The following is a 23,512-nucleotide window of genomic DNA, read 5'->3' as shown; positions in this document are numbered from 1 at the left end:
ACAGGTGTGGGGTGTGATGTTTTACCAGCCACTGCGGCTCAGTCCTGCATGTGCCATTGCCTTCTCCTCTGCACAGCAGGCAGGAGAGGGGCAACACAGCAGAGGTCCCAGGAATGGGTCAAGGTCTACTCTGCTGGCCTGAAGGTTTCACCCATCTTCCATATTTCTACCGTCCTTCCTCCACTCCTCGCTCTCAGTGTTGGCATACTTGACTGCTGAGGGCGAAGAGTGGATGATGTCGCATTCTGATAAACAGCCACTCTGCTTCTGTTTTCCCCTGAGCGTAGCAAATCTTGGCATACGCTGCACCCTGTTTATTCTGCGTTTTCTGGGAGCAAATGTGCTTTGGGGTCCTCTGGGTTCTGGCTGATGTGTACACGTACTAGTACATTTATTGTTTGCTGTAAGAGGTGTGCTGGTTTACAACACAGCATCTCCACTCTCCATCCACTCCATACTCGGAGGAATCCCTGCCTGGTGATTGCTCTAGTGGATGCCTTTCTGCTGCTTGGTTAACAGTATCCAGACTCCAGCCTGGTCCAGGAAAGGATGCTGACAATTTCTGTTTAGCAGTTAAGCAAGTTTTTAACTATGTAAATGATACCTGCATGTTGTCTGAGGCATAAAAATGGAGGGATAGGAGTACAACAAGGAAATTAATTTTCAGTAAACATGAACTGAAACTATCTCAACTTCACTGTCCAAGCTAAGAAAAAAGCCAGAAGGACACAAAGAGCATGATGAGTGACAAGGGAATAGGATTTTTTCTTTTTGCTCCTCTTTTAACCTCCATAGATGCCAGCAGCAGCAAAGATTTAAAAGATCCTGTTCATGACATACAGTTTTAAAATCAATATTCTCTGCTTTTTCTTGGATTAAGCAGCTTTCCATTTCTAAAATTGTGTATTGGGAAGTAAAAGAACATGAAGAAGTCTGTGGTAATACTATTAACTGGCAGGGAAGGGGTACTATCCTAGCAAGGACAGGCTGGAGAAGAGAGTGGGATCTGGATGGGTTTTTCATTTTCACATTCTTCATCTCACTTTCTTTACTCACTGCCTGAGGAAAGGCTGCAATGACAAGCGCCAAGATTTTTCTCTTTCACACATACACAAAATATTGTAAAAATCTGTGTTTGCTTTCTACCAGTTAAAAAAATAGAAACACTTTCAAAGTGGAGAACAGAAAGTTTTCTCTTACACAAATTCATATGCTACAAATTAAAGCACAGAGTTTTTTCCTTCTTACTAGCTATAACCTCACAGCTCACAACTAGTATGCCTGCTACCAGCAGTAGTAAGTGGACATTCACATATCAAGGTATTTCTTTGCCCAGAGCTGAAGTCACAGCTGATGAACAGAAAACTGCCAGAGGCTCATACCCTCTCTAATGGTGCAGGCAGCAGCTTTGCCCATCGTAGTGGTTGGAGCTGTGGTGTCCTCGAGCCATACCCAGCTGTGGGTGGTCAGGGGTCCCACTCTAGTCCCTCAGCCCACTGCTGCCACTCAGTTCAGGAGACCAACCAACAGCTCGGAGAGCCTGCTTTCCAGGGACACAAGACCTGCCTTCCCACACAAACAAGCATCTGCGAAGCCTAAGCTGGATGCTTTGGAAGCAATTTTTGTGCACCCCAGCCCTGGCCCCATTGTGAAAGCATTGAATTAAGAGTTTCATGCTCTTATTAAATGAATCACCTTCAGGAAAAAAGTAATGCTGTGTATAGCAGAGATTTTTCTGTGCCTTTTGATGTGATCCTGCTTGCATTGCAAAGACTTGCCTGACGTAGGCTAAGGTGTTTCTGCTTGGGATCTCTCTGGTATTGGAGGCCATAAAAAATTAGAAGGACTTTTCCAGCAAGCTCTTCTGGGAACACAACTTTTCTGTGCACATCTTGCAGGTACTGTTTTTGCTTGGGACCCTGCAGATGTCAGGGCCACTTTTCCCAGACTGGTGTTCCCCTCCAACTTCTCATGAGCCCTGGTTTTCTCCAGGTCGCTTAAGGTTTAGTACACAGGTTTTGTTTTCTCCCTATGGTCTTTCTTTTCAAAGCAGGGCAGATGAGACCCATCAGGGGAAGAGCAGAGCAGGGCATATATCAAAGCAGGCAGAGCTGGGCTCCTCAGGATGCTCTGCTCACAGCAGGCTGGCCTCAGTCCTTGCAGATGGCAGCACCATGGCATCTGCTCCAGAGCAGGAATACAGTGCTGGTGATTTTAAAGTCCTGCTGTCTTCCTCCTCATGCCAGGCAGCATGAGCAGAGCATTTCCCAGGGCAAGTCATCCAGCAGGTCTCCAGGGGAGTTGAAAGTGGGGTGAGGAGCTGATAAATGAGCAGGTCTGGGTCAGCATTTAGGTGACTCTTCAAGCAGTGGAGGAAAGACATTGTGGGAAGGGGGGAAAGGGAACTGCATGTCTTACCTGGGCTGTTAAAACCTACCTGTCTTACATGTGCACAGCTGTTCGTGTGGGGGAACTTAACTCTTCCCCAGCCTATATAGCCCCATGACAGCCTATGCTTGCATCTGCCCTCCTGGCTTTTGTCAATTCCCAGGGAGTGGGGACATCGTGATGGCACCTGGGAGGAAAGATCTCACCATAGCAGCAAGGCATGCATATAATTTTACATAGTACATTACATGTAGCTAAATGAATGTACTTATGTTCGTCATCAGGTGGATACTGCACAGGTACAGATTATGGTACCTTTGCTGTGTTGGCTAATATATGCACCGTGGGTTCTCTGATAAATATGATTTTCTCAGTGCAGAGACAGTTTACCTCTGTTTTGTTACCCAATACACCAGCTATAGCATTGCACACCTGCCACACGCTGACTCTCTTTTTTTTTAAAAAAAAAAAAAGGTTATTGAGTGTCTCAGAAGAGCATTTTTTTCTTGTAGATTTAGCCACAGGTGGTCCCTATATGACATTGTGCCTACTGGTGATCCTATGCCCTGTCCTTGCAGTCAGTGAAAGACTACCAAAGAAAGAGGTCATATGCTACAGGAGCACATGCTCTGGTTTCCAGATCTTGCATACGGTTGATGTAGGGTGCACAGTGCTCAGCGTTACTGTACTGTTGTTGTGGGTGGCCAAGTGGCTGTGTGTTTTGGGTTTTGTTTGGGTTTTTGTTTTTTTTTTTTTTAAATGTTTTTTTGTTTTTTTGTTTTTTTTTTAATTTCAGCTTTGTTTTGCATAGATTCATTTGAATGCTGACAAAAGTGCCTGGAGACATGGGAATGTGCTTTAGACAAAGCCAATGCTGTAAGACGTGTAGTGTCCAAGTAAGCTGTAGCACGCAGACTTGCAAATGCTTTTGTTGGCTCTCTTCCAGAAGGATACAGCAGTTATGATATTCCTGGGAACTATGCCCTCTTTGTTTTCCTCTGTTGCTTGAGGAAGGGGTGCTTTTTACTACAATTGCAGTGAGTTAAAATAATGACAGTTGTATGGTGAAATTGCTTTTTGCCCTGTTTCTACTTTGGAAACTCTTAAGGTAACATTTGATTACATTGGAAAGCTGCAGTAACGGAATGTGTTATGGTGACTATGTTGCTATTTTGATAATCACTAAAAAGGAGATCACCAAAGGTAACTTTTTCAGGCTGGAGAAAATGTTACAACAGGGGATGTAAAGAACTTGGGTTGTACAGGTGACCAAAAAGACATTTGAGAGGTGACCTTAGTTCTGTGTATGAGTGTCTTGGGGGGGGGCCGGCAGAAATACCATCTTTTGCAAGGTTTTTTAATCTAGTGAGCAAGGCACAGAATAGCCATGGTTGAAGATTAACAAGGTCAAAAATAAAATTAGAGACTATGCATACTTTTTGAACGGTGTTTGCTGATGATAAATACTGGGATGAGCAACCCAAGGAAGAAGTTGATTAGTTGGTTATTGTTTTCCAAGGAGGTCTGGGGTCTTTCTGGGACACAGGCTTCAGGCAAGCGGACATGAATGGGTTCAGACAGCATTAAATGGTCATGTCTGTGGTGTGTCTGCTCATCTGATCTTCTCTCCTGGTCCTGTGAATCAGGGATGTCTGCAATGAAAATTGATGCCGTATAGTCTTCTAGGCCTCTTTTTCAATACAAAAAAAAAAAAAAAAAAAAAAAAGAGAGTTGGAGTCCATAGAAGAATTAACTTGTTTGATGTGGAGATCAGAACACTGTCTTCTGTATTAGTGCACACAGTTAATTAAACTTCCCAACAACACTACAAAGAACAATCTCCATTCTGTCCCTTAAAGAGGTGGGCAAACTGACAGCAGACCTTAAATCCTATAGGCAGCTCACGTCAGTAGCAGCTCAAACTCATTGCTCTTATATGAAGACTACACTATAGATCACACAAAAATGTGACCTAACAGCTTCAGCACCGACCTGCAGGTTTCCCAGGCCGGAGCTAGCAGTTTAGCAGGTTGATACATGCTCAGGAGTATGTGGACTTCAAGAAGCTGAGGAGACAGGGTTAACCTCTAAGTAGCCAAGCTGCGATTTTGATGCACTATAGAGGCTTCCTTCTAGCTCTTTTGAGACTTACAGCAAAGAAAGCACTTGGCAGCCTAAAGAGGACAGTTTACTGCCCATCCATTCCACCCATAGTTTAATATGGGAGAACTGGTGGATTGGATGGGCAGTAATCTGTCCTCTTTAAGCTGCTATTAAACCTGTTTAGTTTAATATGCTAAATAGTGACTGCCACAAATTAGGACTGCTTTTCTCCTCTGGGGAGGAGGAAATGTTTTGCATAATTGAATTACTTCATAGTAGCAAAGGAGAGTTCAAAATCTATTTCAAGGTCACACGTACCCAAAGTATACACAGTCCTCTGCTCAAAATGATGCCTTTTCAAAACAAGCATACCAAGGTTATTTCAGTTACCACCACCATGCTCAGTCTCACAATAATCAAAGCCTGTTATCTGGATCCTTGCAGTATCATGAGTCACTAGCTAATGATGACAGTGTCTCACACATGCATCAGTCATTGCTTTTTAAGATGTGGAAATCATGAACTCCCTGTACAACTTAATCTTCAACATTTCTGTTCCCATTTTTGTTAAATCACCTGCAGATTAACTCTCAAAATACAGTATCTTCATTTCCGACAATGACAAGAAGTGGAAGACATCTCTTGGCTATTATATACTAGTTTCTTGTAATATATACTTGCCCAAGGGCCCCCAAGATGCAGTAAGAAGGCTGAAAATGTCTGATGAAATGGTTGCTGTCCCCACAACCAGGAACAAAGTATGTTCATTTAAAAAAAAAAAAAAAAAAAAAAAAAAAAAAAAGGGCTAACAATAACAGAAAATAAAAGTGATATATAAAGCTTTTAGCCTAGTTTTTGCTTGTTTGCAGAAAAACAGCATTCCCTCTGGATAAAGGAGAGGAGAAATGCAAGTTTCCCAAACTTTACCCTATGTTTCCAGATTGTACTCTTATCCCTTCCCATTCACAGACTGCTTCCTGCAGCTTTCTGCATCTGTGTGCTGGCAGGTACCTTAAAATGGCCTCAGACTTGACAGGTGTTGCATGTGTAGAAGGAGCCAGTTGTCAGCCAAACATGCGGCACCCATGCAGGTTGCTGCTGCTGTGGTTTGTGTGTGTGGACTGGGTACAGCATGTTGAGCAGGCCACAGGGTGTGGGATTTGTTTCTCCTGGCCTCAACTATCTAAAAGTTGACTGTCTGAAGCTAAGCGAATGATGTGATCTTCCTCTACAATTAATAGAGAGCAATATGTACCTCTAGAGGATAACTCCTCCCAGATACTTTAGATGCCTGTCTTAGGACGGCATGAATTGCTTTCTAGAGGTGCTGCTTCTTCTCCATTGACTGTGAAGGGAACACAGGTGGCTGACAAACTTCAGCAACTAACTTTTAGGTGGCTGAACTGGGGGATATAGAGAGCTACCTAGAGGACCCCGATAAAAGGTAACAGAGACAAGAAGGTCGTATGAGCAGTTGCAGGGTAAGAGGTCCCTGAGTTCAAACCAGGGCTTTTCAGCTGATTTGCAGGATGATCCAGTGGTAACAGTGGTGGTGCTGGTGGCATCCTTCTGCTGGAGAACACTAATCTGCTTGTGCTGTTTTTTTTTCTCCACCCCTGAAGGTCGCCACTGTGAGGTCCATCAGATGATTGGAAACTACATGTGGGACCAAAAGACAAATGTATCTTTTGATATTGGTGTGAATAAAGAAAGCCTGCTGCCTCTCTGGTGGGATGGATCGGAGCCTTTGTGGGTCACAATGATGAAAGAAAAGAAGAACGTTTCCATGTACTACTGGCCAGGTTAGTATGTCAAAAATTGCTACCATCTTAACGGTGCATCTTTACATCTAAGCACTCCATATGCTGTGGGATGGTTTTTTAATGCAGTTCTGAAACACAGACAAGAATTATGAGTGCTTTACTAACCACTCGTAGAAATGAATTATCTTTCCTTAGGCCGCAACAATTTGCATATGCCTAGAAAGGAAAAGACAGAAGTGTCACTGGAGTTAGCTTTCCACCAAACGTGACCTTCAGGGGGTTGCTGGCTTGCAGAGCATCCCCTCCTCCACCAACTGCTTGTTCCTCTTGCACACCTGTACCTTCTGCTGTGCTGAATCATTGCTCCATGAATCATTCATGGTAGACCGCGTCACTGATCGAGTTAAACAGTAAGCATCCTCCCCCAGTTCTTGTTTGGTTTTAACCTGGAAGTTAGTAGCTGAGAGCTGGAGACGATCTTCTCTGTGGGGACAGCAAAATCCAGATGAAAGCAAAGCATCTTTTGGTGAGCTGGAGTGAGCACCCTTCTCCTCTTTCATCATTAACCCAGCTGAGGTCCCAGTGGCTCAAAGTCCAAGTCATTCATTTGGAGGGACTTGGTCTTTCCATTCCACATTTGTTGGATATTGGACCATTGAAGTCTCTAGAGGCGTATTATAACAAATCTTTTTTAGCAAAGAGGACCCCTAGACTGTCCATTTATGGACCCACATGGAAATAAATGTTCCAGCTGTGCCGCCAGACCATATCCCTTTCAAGGTACCTAGCTTCTCAAATTTTTGACCTTTTCACTCTGCTGCCTAAGCAGTATGCAAATACTGTCTTATGTGTAACTGCAGGCTAGAAGACCACATGTTAGAAGAGCTGTACTGAATACAGCCAGTGCCAGTGAGTAGGGCAGCGGCAGCTGACTCATGGAGTGGGCTCCTGGCCAGCTCGTCTTCTGCAGCCCAATGCATGTGTGCCTGGTCACAGTCTTTCCATGCAGTGTGGCTAATTATGCCCTAGAAAAAAGGCCACAGTTCTCAGGAAAGGGAAGAAAGAGCAAACAAAAATGAAAAACATTGAAAAGCCATCCAGAGTCTTCCTACAGTGCTGAAGAGCAAAAAGATCTGAGGGTGACAATATTGCCTTATGGACTCGAAGTCAGTCCAAGGGACTGGAATTGCAGACTAGATATAACAGTTCAAATCAGCCTTCAAAAGAAAGCTTCATCTTATTGGAGATCACCCAGGTGACCTAACAGCGATGCAAATAGTATAGAAATTATACAAGAATGTAGAAATTCTTCTAAAGATTTACAAAAGACATGTGTCTATAGACTATTCATTTTTAACTACTGATGTAACTGCACTGAATAGGTACAATTATGTACTGAATAGATGTAACAGTCTATAGAGAGCTGCTGAAATCCAGAAGAACAGTATCACTTTCCGTTAAATGCCTTTGGACTTTACCTAGCTCCTTCATGTTGCCCTTTGAGCAGTTTCTTCCAGGGAGGAGACATATGAGGTTTATATGTATATGTCCCTGTGTACACATATGAGGTTTATATGTATATGTCCCTGTGTACATATGTATACCCTTCCCACTTGCCTGTCTGCTATTTTCAGTGGAAAATGTCAAGGAACAGCCATTTTCCCAGTGCTTATGCTGCCAGGTGTATGCACTGACTCTCTTACAACACAGAGGGGGAATTTTTTGTATGGATCTGGTATTTTAGCTGTGGACTGTGATGTGTGCATCTGTCTGTCATCAATTATTTATCTGTGACAGATGACCTTAGGCAAAGTCATCAGTGCCTCATTTCAGCAAAAGCTTAAGGTTATTTTAAGGGTGTTCATGGTCTCAAAAGACACATTGGCCATACAGGGTCAGGAACGGGGCAGGAGGTGGGGTGAAACGTAGAAATATTGAACTAAAACACAGGGCAGTTGGGCTGCAGTAGGACTCCAGGTGTAACTGGAGTAAACAAAAGTCACCCCAAATACAATACTATTTACTACATTTTCCCTATATGATTTTTGAACTGTTTTCTAGTTCCGTAGTAAGGATGTAAACCTTTCTAAAAATTCTAGATCTATTATTTTAAAGCTTTAATGCTTAAAAGGCATTTGACTGGGGAGGAAAGCCAAACAAAATGAAATAAAAAATAAGGGTTTAATAACCAGGGTGGGTAGAAGTCCCAGAGACATTTGCACTGCATATGATCTGCTATTAGTGATTAACTTTCCAGCCTGAGGATATACTTCTGCTTAGTAATGAATCTTGCAAATTTGATGAAGATTCAAATAGGAAAGTTTGGGAAACTCTTAATAGGAACAGCAATGTACAGCCAAATTCATCACACTTTGTTCTGGAAGATGCTATTTTCTCTCTAGCCAGCAGTGAAGACAAATGAGACCGATCAAACACAGCAGAAATGCACTGTGAATGCCAGCAAGCTGATTCCCAGGGTTAACTTACACCACTGCCATTTCCTCCTCAGAGCCGGTTCCAAGCTTTGCAAAGTCTGAACCCAAAATGTGCCACTTCGTATTCTTCCCTATGTTCATCTCTCATGCATAGTCAGTGCTTAAAGGAAGGAAATCCAGACCCCAGCAAACAGGAACACAAAGCAGGAGGGATATCAGATGCAAACACCCATCCATCACAGCTTTATCTCTGAGCCCAACATAAATACAGCAAAGACAACTTGTGGGCAGAATGCATCTGGGCTCTTCTGCCTCTAGAAGCAGAGGAGCCAAAATACCACCGTGCTGGAGGTCCCAACCACCACTTCTGCCAAAATGTAAGGATGTGGCTTGTAGGGACGTTTTTCTCCTTTCTTTTTAGGCAGTTTATCAGGCAGTTTCTGCTCTTCAAGGCATTCCTGGGGAAAAAATCATGAATCTTCTGTTTGATTGCTAAGTAAAGCACAACAGCTAACACCATACTTGGGGTGAAATGCACAGTTTCACGCCCAGGTTGCATGTCTGAAGCACTGCTGCTCCAGTGGATGGAGAAGCTCCACAGCAGTGCAAGAGCATCCTGCCCGTACCACCAAAGTCAAAGCTTTATAGTGCTCATGATACTCAGCCTGGTGGATGATGTCACTCCAGACCCTCAAACTCCTTCATTTTCTGTCAGCCTATGCAACTGCTTCAGCTGAAGTGCAGTGACATCTTTTCTAAACACTGAAATGAGAGAAAGGGGGGAAAAATACTATAAACCCAGATTTTTGCCATTTAAACACAACACTGTGGAGCTAATCTGGAAAGTTTTCAAAACCTTCTGTTAAGACATGAAGTGTCCAACTCTTAAGTCAATGTTTAGAAATGCAATTTAAAGCTGGCAGAGATTCGGGTTTCTGTGTCAGATAGATAAAGAGGAGTTTATATATCACTGTGAAAAAAGTCCTTATTCCTGCTCCAGGAGTTCAGGTTTTTAAATAAAGGTTTAGCATCATACAAAAATGTGGAGAAAGTATCCAACATTACCTCTTAGTAAATACTGTTCATCTATTTATAATTGAATTTACATTTAAGAAATTTATATATATATATATATGTATATATATACATCTTTTCCATTTAAGAAATAAAGGAGTCTTTGCAAAGTGCCAAAGCATTTTCCAAAGAAATGTTTCGCAGGTCTCTGTGCTAATGCCACCCAGTAAAACCAATGCAGCACTGAGAACCAGTGGTAGGACATTTGCTATACGTGGTCTTCAGCACGGCACAGGATATACAAGCTCCTAGCTTCATGCTGTCTCCCCTCTGGTTTTGTTCACCACTGCTGGAGAGGCATGAACACACTCGGGAGCTGGGCTGGTTACACTCACTTTGAATCATCTGCTCACAAGCCTGGCTAATGAGCTGGTAAATTGTGGCCAAGGACTGTAAATTCAAGAAAAACTTAACATTCTCTTTGTCTGGCTCAAATCTTTTTAAATTTCCTTTCTTATGATATTTAAATGACAAAATTTACAATCTGTCCTGGTCTCTGCCAAAATGAAATTTAAATATTAAAGGGTCTTCATGGCCGGTATTTGGAATTGTAACGAGCCTTAACATCAAAAGTATGATTTTAAGTTCTGGTAATCACAGAGGCTAAAAAAAAAAGAAAAACCAAAAAGGAAGCTCTTGGTATCTAAGCAGCCTGCATTTTCAGTGCTACTGCCAATGAACTGCACACTTGAAGACCAATATTTAGTAGCCAAAATGAGTTCTAATTGTTGCTGCCCTGTAGTTTTCTATGTCACACTCATCACTTCACAATCTAGAAATAGCAAAGATAGCTCAGCAGCTAAAATATCCCAGATCCCCAAGTGATTAATTCTTCCAGTAAAATGATCTTGTGAGTAATTCTGAGGAACGTTATCTGAGAAAATTATAATCTGATGTCAGTATCTGAAGAGGAAAAAAGAGGCAAAATCATCATATTAGTCATTGGCTATGAGCAATCATCCACCCGAACTGAAATACTAAGCATTTCCAAATGCATCCTTAACTTCTTGCCTGGCTTTGGAGCCAATCTTTTCTCAGGCCCAAGTGACAGAGGAGAAATTGGCTCTGAAGTTCCAGTTCAGTCCTGAAATACTAGCAAAGCCCACAGAGGACTACTGCATCACCTCTAGCATCTGAGGTAGCTGAAGGCCCATGTTTTGCTGCTGGTAGCACCCAGGACATCGTGCAAAAGGCTGAAGCTGCACACCTTCAGGGCAGGGTGCAAGGGCTCCGGCTTCCTGGAGATGACTTGAAGGTCATTCAAGGAATAAATTTTTTTGATTGTTTGGTTAGGTGGCAGCTGGGACCTGGCTCTGTTGCACAAGGTAATTTCTTGAAGGTGCTGTGTACAGATGTATAGAAGTTTTACTGTGGGACGATCTGGAGAGTCAGTTTTTGTCAAGCAATCTGCAGGCTGTTCATCCAGATTGCAGATTACTGTTGTGGTGGAGAGATAAACACTAAGGTATCTCCATGCAGAAAGGGAAGGATTAACTCATATAAGTTCGTGGCAGCAGGGGAAGAACGAAAGGTGAACACCATCACACATGCAATTTTTATAAAAACAAATATTAGATAGAGGTTCGAAATGATGTAGCTATGTTTTTTACAGAAATGTAAATTAGTTGACTAAATATTCTGTTTAGTATTGCAAATAATTAGTTCTTAGAAACAATTTATCATAACAGATGAGGTCCCTTGAAACACACAAAGAATGCAGAGACCCAGGAGCTGGTACCATGGTCCACTGGGTGAAGAGACTGCATCTGTCATGTGTGCTAGGGTTTTTTAACTTTTGAAAGGGCTAATCTCCATCTGGCTTTCTGCAAATCCCTGAAGATTTTTTAAAATTTCGTAAGCTTAAATATTTAAGTTTTTCTGACCTTTCTTGGTTAGAAAGGTGAGGCTGAGAAGTCTCTTAGTCAGATTAGTCTGTAAGTGGTGTGCTTTTTCCCTGTGTCCCAGTACTGCACCTCTGATGTGAGTTTATGCGGGCTGAGATGCAAGACACTGACAAATCCTTTTTACTGAGTGTCCCAGTAAGCAAACCACTGTAAATCAACCCTGAAAGTAGCTGTCCTTGCTCTAGTGCCCTCTCTGTACTTACACCTCCTGTGCAACCTTCTTCCCCACCAAGCAATGAGTCAACTTAAGACAGTCCTTAATGCCTATTCCTTTCATCCCAAAGGAGAAGAAAAGGGACCCAAATGTAGGCAGATTCAGGCTGTAGCTTAGTGTTGCCTTTTTGATTTGACTGTATGGCTGTATACAGAGGCCATTTTGCAAAAGATCGTTTTTTTTTTCCCCTGTGCCCCAGGAATACACCAGAAAACACCTAACTGTGATGGGAGGACTCTGGGGCTCTCAAATGATAATTTGCATGAATCCAGTGTTTCTGAAAGCACACACTTTTAATATTAATGTTATTCAGAAGAACAGTAACTGGAGAACAAAAGGGCAAAAAACCCCACAAAAACATGTTTTTGTGCGTTCAGGGCCATGTTCTCCTGTAGGATTTGTTGCCATAAATTTCCAGGCCACAAAACAGACTGTATTTTGCAAGGAAGGCTGCAAGTTACCAAGAAAGTTAATTGGTTTATACTGTTTTAATAAGACCTCCTGGGAAACAGATTTAATAGTGGAGTGCCAGTATCACATAATAAAATATAGTTTATAGAGGATGTTACGACATAAGATGCAGCGTGTCTAACTGGAAAGTATTTGCTGAACTTTCAGGGAACAAGATCTAAATGTATTATGTTGGAAGCCTGGAAATGAGGCTATGTGGCTGCAGTTGTTAAAATGAAAAAAGCTAGCGATTTAGGTGGAAACTGTGTGCCATGAGGGAATCAAGAGTTTTATTGTGGGAAGGTCACACAGAGACCTTCCTTTTAGAGAGGGAAATAAAAGGATCTAATGTATGGTTTGCTACAAGCACTCGTCAAACCAACCTTTCTGCCCTTTTCCCTTCCCAACCACGAGGTTTCCTGCAGGGAAGGTGTAAGGTAAGTAATGTCACAGGGAATTTACAAACCTGAACTTGGACCCCACAGCGTGGGGCCTGTGATCAAGGTGAAACAGCAGAGCTTACCACATTTTTTGCTTGTAGGCTGCGAGGTTGAAATCCTTGGAGTCAGACCAAGTTATTGCCGCGAGTACTTCAGTGTCCCAACAGACAAAAACTTTGCAGACGCCATCAACGACGCTCTTGAGTCTTTGCGGTACGTCACTAGACTTCTGTGGTGCGGGGTTCCCTCTCTCAAGGATGAGTATTTTTCCTATCAGCCTTGCTCTAGGAAAATTTTCAGGTTTGGATCCCAGGTCGGAAGATGGGTGCTGAAACTGCTTTACAGTACTGTCATAGAAACATGACCATAACAGAAATAGGCCCTTACATTAGGATCAGAGGGGAAGATGTGCTCCTCTCTTCATGTGTAGGTTACAATACAGAGAAGACGTCCTGACTTACTATTTTTAATTTGCTGTTTCAAACAACTTCAGGATCAGTCTGTGGGTATCTGTTCACTGACCTGCAAGAGCAGACTTTGAAGTGCTTGGATTTAGAGAGAGGTCCTGGGAATTTGTAAATTCTGAAATTCAGCTCCAGTCACTTGTTTATGAGACCAATGATTTGGCTCCTTCTGCATTTTAGAACATCTCAGGCACAATGATTTTGGAGCGGGCATTCATTTTGTGCCAATACTAGAATAGGATAGGATAGGATAAGACAGACTAGACTAGACTAGACTAGGCTAGACTAGAATAGAAGTGGTTCAGTTGGAAGGGATCTACAATGATCATCTAGCCCAACTGATGGGAATGATGGGAATATATCTCTCAGACAACTCTTGGGGAAAAGTATGCTTCACACCCAGCTTTCCAGTTCCACCATCTCTCATCCAAACATTAACAAGGGACAATTCCACATAGGTTGTAAAATCAGGGAAGACTGCACTGCCACGTGTGGAGGCAATGAGTCACCTTAGCTATAACTAAGCTTCCTCTTTTAAAACTCTGTTGGTTCCACAATTTAGCCAATCCTAGGATACACTTCTGCTTCACTACTTGCGAAGTGCCATAGTGATTTGAATCTGAAAAGTTTTGTATTCTGATGCTGAGTGTTGCTTGTCATTCATTGAAATAAAGGCTCCAAAATTATGAGAACTGCTGGAGATGTTGCTCCCAGTTGCACACTGGGTCCTGCTGCACAGGTGCTCACAAATCTCAGTGTCACTTGCAGCATAGGGCTTAGAGAGAAGCTGTTGCAGAATGTGTGAGACATTTGATCTTGAAATAATTTAGCTCAGATTTTAAGAAAATTATCTGCGTGTGACATGAGGAGGTTATATGTGCCATAGGAGACTTTCTGGACCTTCTGCAACACTTTGAATTCAGTGAGTAAAAAAGGGAGTGGGAAACTGAGTACGGACACCAGCTCTGACTTCTGGTAGAAATCCAGAATTACCATAGGAAGCTTTTTGGTCAGGTATCATTTGGCGATGGGTCGAGATATGCTTGGAGCTTCCTGCATGGTTTCTATGAAGCAAGATGTGTAAGGCTGCTCAGGACAGTTTGCAGCTTTATAATTGCAAGCATGACTAAAAGCAAGGCACAAACTGTTCAAAGCTCCAGCCCTTCAAGCTGCTCTTTTGGGTAGCAGGAGCCCATTGAAAACGTTTCAATAGCTAATTCACCCTGTGAGTCACAAGGCTGCTTGCTGCTTCGGTGGAAAAGAAGAAAAGGGCAGGGACACAACAGTGTCTGTGAAGCAGCTCACAAGAGGTAAAAGCTGGTGATTTCAAGAAAAGAGCAAGTTGCTGCCACCACGATGTCCGCCATAAACACCAGCTACAGCCTGCTGAAGAGCCCAAATCCTACAGATCATCTTGGGGCTGTGGGAAGTCTGGTCTCTGGTGTCCATTTACACCTGAATTTCTGCCTGGTTTCTTTTTCTTTAAACTAAGTGCCCTGTCTGCAGCAAGGCAGGAAAGGGGAAAAAGGAACGATCATCAATAAAATTAAAAATCAATTGTGTGTGTAAATACTGCAGGGACTTGCAGTAAGAAAGGAGGGTAGAGAAAGAATAGATTAAAAATCAAGTAGGTTTTCCTTATCCTTTCTCTCATTCATCCTCTTGGTTAGTCCTTTAAAATTCAGCAAACAATTTTCAGGGCTGCTGTGCCAGCCCATAAAAAGTAAAGCCCCTGAAATGCCTTTATTGTAGGTGTATTCGTTTAGCAGGAGTTAGCATCTCTGGGTAGAAGAGTCTTCAGCTTTATTGTCATCTACATCTTTTGCAAGAGCTTCTGACTCTTGAAGCTGTTCAAAGGCTGGCAAATCCAGTGTGTTTACTTTCCACACCTCAGCTAATTGAAAAAGCCCTTTAGGCTGAGACTGGCACTAGCTATATGTGGGAAAACAGCCTGTGGCAAGGGCAGTCTGTTGCCTGGAGCAGTGCCTTGCTCAGTTGCCCCAATGGCGGGTATTAGTAGTTGATGAATTGCACTTACGCTCCCACCATTAGCAAATCTTACAGGGACTTCAGGGTAGAGAGGAAGCCCTTTATTGTGGCATGGTGGCCTAAGAGTTAACTTAAGTTTGGACACCAGAATGTCCTGACCGATCTTAACTTCACCAGGGTCAAAGGGAGTTGTGTCAATGCCCTCTGCAAGGGCAGGAGTACCTAACTTATCAGGGAGCCACTGAGCTCCTCTTGCAACCAAAGGAAACCATCCTTCATGAATATTCTCCAGTCTGTTCCAACAGGTGCTTTGAGACCATTATTTAGACCAAAAATACTCAGAACTAAGTCAAGCACCCATTTTTGGCAAGTAAAACTAAAACCTCCCTTATGTCTTTTCCACCACTATAATTTAAGGGCTGTTATAGTCTGCATACCTTCCTGGAGAGGTATCATGAAGTTTGCATGGTACTTGCAAAGTGTGTTGACAAAATACACAACCCTTTTTGGTATTGCCATCGATGCCGTCCAGCTTTCTTCAGCAAGCTTTCCTTAGCTATTTCTCTTGAAAGTTACTTGTGATGGAAGAAGACAGGACTAACACACAGTTAGAAAGACAGATTACTTCTCCCATGCAAGCCATGATCAGAGATGCTTAGTTTTCTTGTGAAAACAGGAGGAAAATGGAAACAAAGTCAAACTCAATCTTACAAGCTCCAGATTTGCTGTACCAAATCTTGCAAATTCCTGAGCATGCTGCATAACTTGAGCTTGTCCCATTGAAGCCATGTGTAAAGTTGAACATTCATCCTTATAGCACTGAGCCCTCACTGAGAAATCTCACCTAAATAAGAGATCAGCCTAAATAAGACCACTTGTTTTATGCAATAAATCTCTTTCTTAGCTTCTATCTTGATCTAAGTGATCATTTAGTAACAGGTAAGGAGATATAAAGCAGTGTAAGCAGCTAATTAATACAGGCACTGCAGCAGAAGAAAACTGTTTCAATAGGTTCAATAAGTGTGTATGCAATATAGAAATTACAGGGTTAAATTTTAGAAATTAATGTATGCCTAATACAGATGGAAAGTGAAGGGAGGGAAGGGCTGCTTCGTTGGAATGATTTTAAAATCATGAAGAACAAGAACATCGTTCTGCAGGACCAGCAGTGGAGAAATTCCCACCACAATGGAGATCTTCAGCTTCCGACCGGACTGCTCCTCTGACGCCTTCAGCAAACTTACAAATGCAAATGACAGACCCTAATTCATTCAGTCAGTCCCTCACCTCTGTTTTTTTCCTCTTCTGTCTCACTCATTACACCAGACTACGCGGGTATCTTTAATCAGAGACGTCAGACCTGTCAGGACATTACACAAAGTGTTTTTGTAGGGATCTTGATATGGATAAGGGCATGTATTATGGATGGCACACCCTGTCATATATTACGTAAAGTAGAAAAAGACTGGGTTTGAACTTCATGAGTGTAGATTTGCGATTTTATCCACACGACTACTCTCAGGGAGCTTTACAGTGAACTGTAAAGTGGTCATGAAAATGTAATTGAGCACTGATGTATGTGCAATCCCCACTAGCTAGGCTGAGGGCATTCAGTGCAGGAACATATGATCAGCTAAACTTGCGCGGCTCTGAGGTTGCCTTAGTTTCCCTTTGGTTATATTCCTGGATAAAAACCTCATCTGAAATCTCACCCCAATTCATACCACTCGGGAATTTGCAAGGTTGTGGAAGAGCACGTCCTGAGTTAACCTTGGTGTTTTAGAAGACTTGACACAGGAGGAAGCCAGAAGTGCCAAACCTTAATTAAAGCACATTTGACTGGTAATTCCCATAATCCTTTCAATAAGGGCATTCGGCACAGAAAGTAATACTCCTTCTGGGTCTTTGTCATTAAAGGAAAAGCCGCCTTGCTAAGAGGTAGTAGAGGGTTGTCAGGCCAGTCTGTGTTTGCACATGGTAGTTTCTACCTGGCACCTCTGATGGGAGTCTCAAGCAAACCCAGGTGACTTTGGGCATGAATAATGAGCCCAGCTGTGTGACAGGGGGTAGGAAAGCCCAGGGTGGAAGCAGAAAATCCTCCTCTGGGGTTTTATGGCTCTGCGTGCTGGTGAGGACAACCATGCCAGCAGCCAGGAGGGGAAGGTGCCTGGGTGGTCCCCATGTGCAATACCCTCTCACTCCTTCCCCTCCTTCCACCTCCAGCAATGGCAGTGCCGAAATGTCTGCGGTGTACTACGAGCGCATTGACGTGGAAGGCCACCACTACGGCCCTTCGTCCCAGCAGCGGAAGAACGCTTTGAAGGAGGTGGACAAAGCCTTGAGCAACATGATCACACTCATCAAGGTGAGTGGCGTCTGAAAACCCAGCTCCTAGGTGCGTGTGGAAAAGGCTTTTAAAACTGCTCTTTGTGGCACTACTGAGAGCCTGTTTAATGCCTGTTAATTGGATGTGTTGGCTGTAAACTTTTTTTTCCTGAGAAAGACAGGCTGCTGAGATCATGTGAAAGTCAAGGTACCATTCTCCTGATTTTTATTTTCATAGATGGCGTTATAATCCTCCTAGTGGATTCTTATACTGATAGCCCCAGGAAGCCATAAACCAATATACATGTTGCTCTGTTTATAACTTGTGTTGCTGGCTGGGCTTTATAGTAGGTGAACAAATAAAAAATGCTCACTTCCTAAGGTTTGTAGAATCAGACAATTAACTTTTATAGCGGTTTTATGGCACCATTCAGAACTCTGTACTTTAAACTTTGTTTTAAAAAACATTATCTAAATGATTTTACAGTGAGAAAAGGAGGATATCAAGCTTTTGGGTAAATGTCATTTCTATGAATATTTCTGACAATGATAAATGTATGTTGGAGTTGTTTGGGTGTTTCAGTGAGGAGAGGAATATGTATTTCCAATTTCACTAAATTATAAAATCTCTAATGCTAAGTGTTTGTGTTTGGGAGGGGAAGAGAAAAACACTCCTGGCACAGATGGTACCATGACAAAGTTGCTCTTCCCCAGCCATTTTGTCCTACAGATGAAGAACAGTTGGATAAAATCCTGTCTAAGACCAACTGGGACAACTGGTTTGTGGGACTGGGACATAGCATCTGGTTATTTAGCAGAGGCGTGGATTTATTTTGGAAAAATCTCTCTTTGTTGCTAACCTCTCAGACTCTTCCAGGGCAGTGAGTGAGGGTGGATGTCCACCATTATGGGTGGTGGCAAAGCACATTGCAGGGCATTTGCGGCCGTGCTCCTTCTGGCCAACTTCCACAAAATCAGTGGAGGTCCAATGGGGATTAAAATTTTCCAGCGGGCACAGACAATGCGAAGCTGTTACCCAATTGTAATGGCTACTCTGCACTTGCTTCACAGAGCAAGGGCCTTCAGCATGACATCAACGTCCTCCTCTTCTCCGATCATGGGATGACAGACATCTCTTGGGCAGACAAAGTGATTGAGCTGAAAAACTATATTAATATGAGTGATACCATACAAATGAAGGACCGAGGTCCTGTTGTGAGCCTCTGGCCAGCTCCAGAGAAGGAGGAAGAGGTAAGTACAGCTTATTTCTATTTATTTAGTTTTGTGTTTCCTTGGGTTTTGTGACAATTGTGTCTCCCATTTGCTCGTAACATCCAAATCCCACTCTCAGAGATGCATGTAAAACTCAGCCTGAGGCTCTTACCGGGAGTCAGACTTGGATCCTGTGACTCTCTGTGATGCTGGTTTCTGAAGGAAAGTCACACCAGGCAAATTAAAAAGCATGGACTTTCACCGTTATTTGGCACAGATGCATGTTTTCGATCTCCACCACTATGTGCTTCTGATAAATAGCTGAAAGACTTTAGCTCAAAATCCATCTTTAGGATTTTATATATATATATATTGTTCAGTTTACTGACACTCTATCTGGGATTTTCAAATGATCTGGTGTAGGTCAGGCACTCATATTCCAGTAAACTCCCATAGAGTTTGAGGAATTAACTTCATTAGACCAGAATTACAAAATACATTTTTTTTTACAATATTCTCCTTTGAAGAACTTTGGTGAATAAGCATATTGAATTGAATCAACCATAAAAGCCCAAGGCTAGAACTGCAGGATTTTGAGGGGTGGATTAAAACAACAGAGAAAAAAATTTGGAAACCACTTGAAAAGAATGAAAATGCAGCATCTGAAACTGATAGACTAGTGCCTTATAGCTTAACCACAAACCAATGCTTGAGAAGTCATTATTGCTCTCCTCAGAATATAGATGAGTGGATGTACAAAATGGACAGTCCATATTTTAGCCAGTTCCAGTATATTGTAGCTTGTGCAATTTTTTTTGAAGATAATATTTGCTAATTTTTGCACACAAATGGGCTCTCCAGGAATTGTATAGCTGTGATATTATGAACATTTCAAATTAGTGCCAGGATTGAAAGTTGTGTTAGAGGCATGCGTAAGCAACCCACTGAAGGTTCCTGAAGGGGATCACAGAGTTTGTATATGTGCTTTCCTCAGCCTTAACTCAGAGATCCCTATTTTTGTAGGCCAGATCTTCAAACAAGGGCGGTTATATGTTGCAACTTCACACAGACATGGAGTTCCATCCAACAAAGTTCTTAAGAACATGCTTCTCTCATTAAACAGACTGATATCCCTAAGGAGAATAAAGCACAATGCCTCGTACCACACTTCTGTTTTCTTCCTTCATTTATTTTTTAGGGCCTCTTACTAGACTGCTGCTTTTTAAAGTGAAATAAAGTTGATTTTCTGTTTCCCAGTAGCCATATTCTTCTATTCTTAATTCACTTTAAAGAGCCACGTTTAGGAATTAGATCATATCGTAACATAGTGGTTATCACCTTTAAGAGTTATCCCATTTTGAAGCACCAGAAGCACTGGTAGAACACCAGGACCACTCTCTAGTCCAGGTCATGGTGGGAGGGTCTGTCCGAGTCGCACCATCACACCCTAGTACTGTCCTTACAGTGACTGCATATCAATGCAAATCTCTTGCACACGTATACACACAAAGGGGACTTAGCTAAAAGGCTGGTGAAGGACCTTTCATCCTTTTCAGAACTGAGCTATTTATTCCTGAAGATTATTTGTATTTAAGTAAAAGAGTCATATACACTCTGGGGACTCCAATAACCACTTTCTTTATGGCATATGAACATCTTCTTCAGGCATTTAAAATATTTTTCTGAATAATTTGGGGGTTAGCCACGTTTGTGTGATTATATTCCAGACAGTATGATTAGTGTTAATAAACCACTTGTAGGGCATTGTGCAGCTTCAAAGCTGCAGGCATTGGCTGATTAATCTCACGGCATCCTTATGAAGCAGATAACTAAGCACTACCGAGACCTTTGATAGGGATTGCCTGGTTAAGTGTAAGAAACACAGGTGAGGTGACATTAATTGTTCACTCAAGAGCACAAAGAGGGAATGAGTGGCAGAAGCCAAAGGCAATATCCCTTTTCCACATCTGTACCCAGTCCACATGGTGCCTTTGAGCATCTTTCACTGCGTAGCTTACTGTCTGCTGTGACGGTTTGGTTTCTCCTGGTCTGTCTCTGTAGGTTGATATACTCACATGCATACATTTGTGAGTGCGTGTATTATAAATATATGTATAATACATGAATTCATGTGTTCCTGTGTGATCCAAGTTTTCAAAACCTCCTAAACCACATAAGGAGGTTTTGCACAGCCATCACCTTTGGACCAGCAAAGTCCCAGTTTGAATGTGCTGATGATTAGTCATTAAAGGGAATTAGCCATTTTACAAATTCAAGTGTTTCCACATGCCTATAGGTGTGTATATGCTCTTTACAGCCATATGGTATCCTAACATTTGTTTTCTTTGCAGATATATCAAAAATTGAAAGCTGTGGAACACATGCATGTTTATAACAAACAGAATATTCCAGACAGGTTTTTCTACAAAAAAGGAAAATTTGTGTCTCCTCTAACTCTTGTGGCCGAGGAAGGATGGTTCATAGTAGAGGTAAAGTATAGAAGCAAAATACTTAAACATGAATGTGAAATGGTGTAATATATGAAAACGATAAGAAAAACGTACAATTCTATGCTAGGTATTGAGTTAAAGTGTTATATCATTTACTTGGGCTGACTACAAACTAATGTCAAATACTGCTGTGTGCTTAAAAGAGCTTAAAGGCATGGCAGCTATGCTGAAGGTAGACAAGGTTAAATAGTCAAGACGGTTCTTTTTTCTGCATCATCATAAAGCAGGAGGAGGTTTTCTATTTCCCATTCCAGTCCTGTTGCTTTACTCCTCTTTCCCCTGCCCATCTACCTTAATCTCAGGCACAAAAAGAGTGTTTCAGTTTCAAGACCTTACTATCCTCCATTCAGCAGTACTTTGTGGCAGTACTTTCCTTTCTGCCTAGCTTCCCACCCACCAGGCTCTGTCCTAAAAATGCCCCATTTCTCCCAAGCCCTCTAGTCTCAAAAAGGTTGGACTGGGGGGTTATTTCTCAGATACCCATTGCACACATTGAAATCTGGGAGCTTGTTAAGAAGGAAATCAATTAGGCTGGCACATTAAGAGGTTTGGTTTCTTTTAACTTAGTTACTAGAAATTATTGTTGTTGGTTTTGTTGTTATTATTTTGTACTTGTATCACTACTGAGCACCTCCACGTTACAGATACTAACTGCAACTCGCTACAGCTTAGAGTGGTGAGGTGACTTATGTATCTTCTAAGTGGGTAAACTGAGGAGCAGTACTAAGTGATTTGCCTAAAGCCATACATTAAGTCAGTAAGTTGGTGACAGAACCAAGGTGTCCTAGGTATTTTAGTGCAAAGTCATTGGCCATCATTACTTTGCAGATTATTATAATTCAGTTGAGCATCTTCTTTCATGACCCTCAGAGCTACTGCTCACCAGGTGTTGCTCAAGACGGTCCACACCACCACATTTCTCACTAGTCAACCTGACTTTACGATAATAATTTCTACAGCTGAATAAAAATGCACCTCTAAAAAAACCCGAGTGCTTTTGATGGGTGAGCATCACATTTCTGGTTAAAAAAAATACAAAAACGCTGGAGTTAAGGTTCAGACACATAAAGTAGGAATCTGCAACATTTTTGCCAAAATTATTTTAAAAAATCACAACTAAACTCTTTTGTGCAGAAGTTCAACACAGAACATTTTTACATACTCTGTAAAAATAAAAAAAGCACTTCAAAAAAATCATTGAAACTCTGACAAACCTTAATAACAGTGCAGCAAACACTGCTGCTATGGTAATTATTTCTGTCTCTCTGCCCATTCCTTCCCATTGTTTGTGATTTTCAAGAATGTCCTCTCATTAATGCTGTCAGATTTTCCTTCTCCTCGGTACATTTTCATTATCTGTGAATGGGATGTGAAAATGAAAGTTTTCTGTCATATTTTTAAAGCAATAATTGAGCCTTCTATTATACTTCCTGCCCAAACCACTGAAGAGAGGATGTTCAGCTCTTCCCTATCATGCTTACGGGGTTTTTTAACTCTCTGTCAGCTAGTGGATAGCTATAAGCTGTTTGAAAAAGGGGATTTTTTAATATTTTTTTTGAGAGACAAAGGGATGTATCTGGAATATCGGGGGGTTTTCACAGCAAGGAGCATAGGAACAAAAGACTGTCCACATTTCAGTTAAAGCAGGATGAGGAGGGATTTCATTCACCTCTGGCTATATCGAAGCTGGTCTGCTAGTGTTGGCTTGTTCCCTCCGTGTGAGTGGTCCCCATCCTTTGAGCAGAATTTCCTGCTGCTGCTCTCCTATGTGCAACAACGGTGTTAGCCCTCAGGGCTGTGTGCTCACCATGTACCCATCCCAGTGTATTTTCCTAGGTTTTAGGGAACAGTTGCTGTACAGCTTCCAAACGTGCACATGCAGGGAAAAGTCCATTGTCAGCCGTCCCAGACACGCCTGCTTCATCTTTGAGGAGCAGTGCTAGCCCAGGCTTAGGCTGAGCATGAAAAATTAATGTCTCCGTTGAGTCCTCTGGCCCATTTGGGCTTGCCAAAGCAGGCACATTGGGCCGCTGCCTGCGCCCTGGCCTCAGAGAAGCCCCAGGGCTTTATGGGGTTTGCTGTAAGGCAGAGCCTGATGCTCTAGAAGGGCAGCGCTGAGATGCTTGCTCAGCCCTTTCCCTCAAGCTACTGCTGTTAATGGCTGTTTCACAAGCTCTCACTTCAGCTGCAGTTGTGAAAGAAAGTAGTGTATTTTGTGACTCAACTAGCAGCAAAAATAAT

At 42.2% G+C, this 23,512-nt stretch overlaps 1 protein-coding gene across 1 annotated transcript in view; it reads left to right on the top strand.

The window, feature by feature from the left end:
- ENPP6 (ectonucleotide pyrophosphatase/phosphodiesterase 6) overlaps window positions 1-23,512 on the top strand; it is a 32,742-nt gene that overhangs the window by 6,362 nt on the left and 2,868 nt on the right. The window contains exons 2-6 of the mRNA XM_086464350.1: window positions 6,114-6,293; window positions 12,873-12,984; window positions 17,448-17,589; window positions 18,621-18,800; window positions 21,113-21,250. Of these exons, the coding sequence (XP_086320476.1) occupies window positions 6,114-6,293; window positions 12,873-12,984; window positions 17,448-17,589; window positions 18,621-18,800; window positions 21,113-21,250 (752 nt within the window). The remainder of the gene's footprint in view (window positions 1-6,113; window positions 6,294-12,872; window positions 12,985-17,447; window positions 17,590-18,620; window positions 18,801-21,112; window positions 21,251-23,512) is intronic.

Source organism: Leptosomus discolor, chromosome 4 (assembly GCF_034619465.1).
Source record: "Leptosomus discolor isolate bLepDis1 chromosome 4, bLepDis1.hap2, whole genome shotgun sequence".
Classification (NCBI taxonomy): Eukaryota; Metazoa; Chordata; class Aves; order Leptosomiformes; family Leptosomidae; genus Leptosomus; species Leptosomus discolor.
Note: the sequence above shows the minus strand (reverse complement) of the source record. Positions and strands in the feature narration are given on the sequence as shown.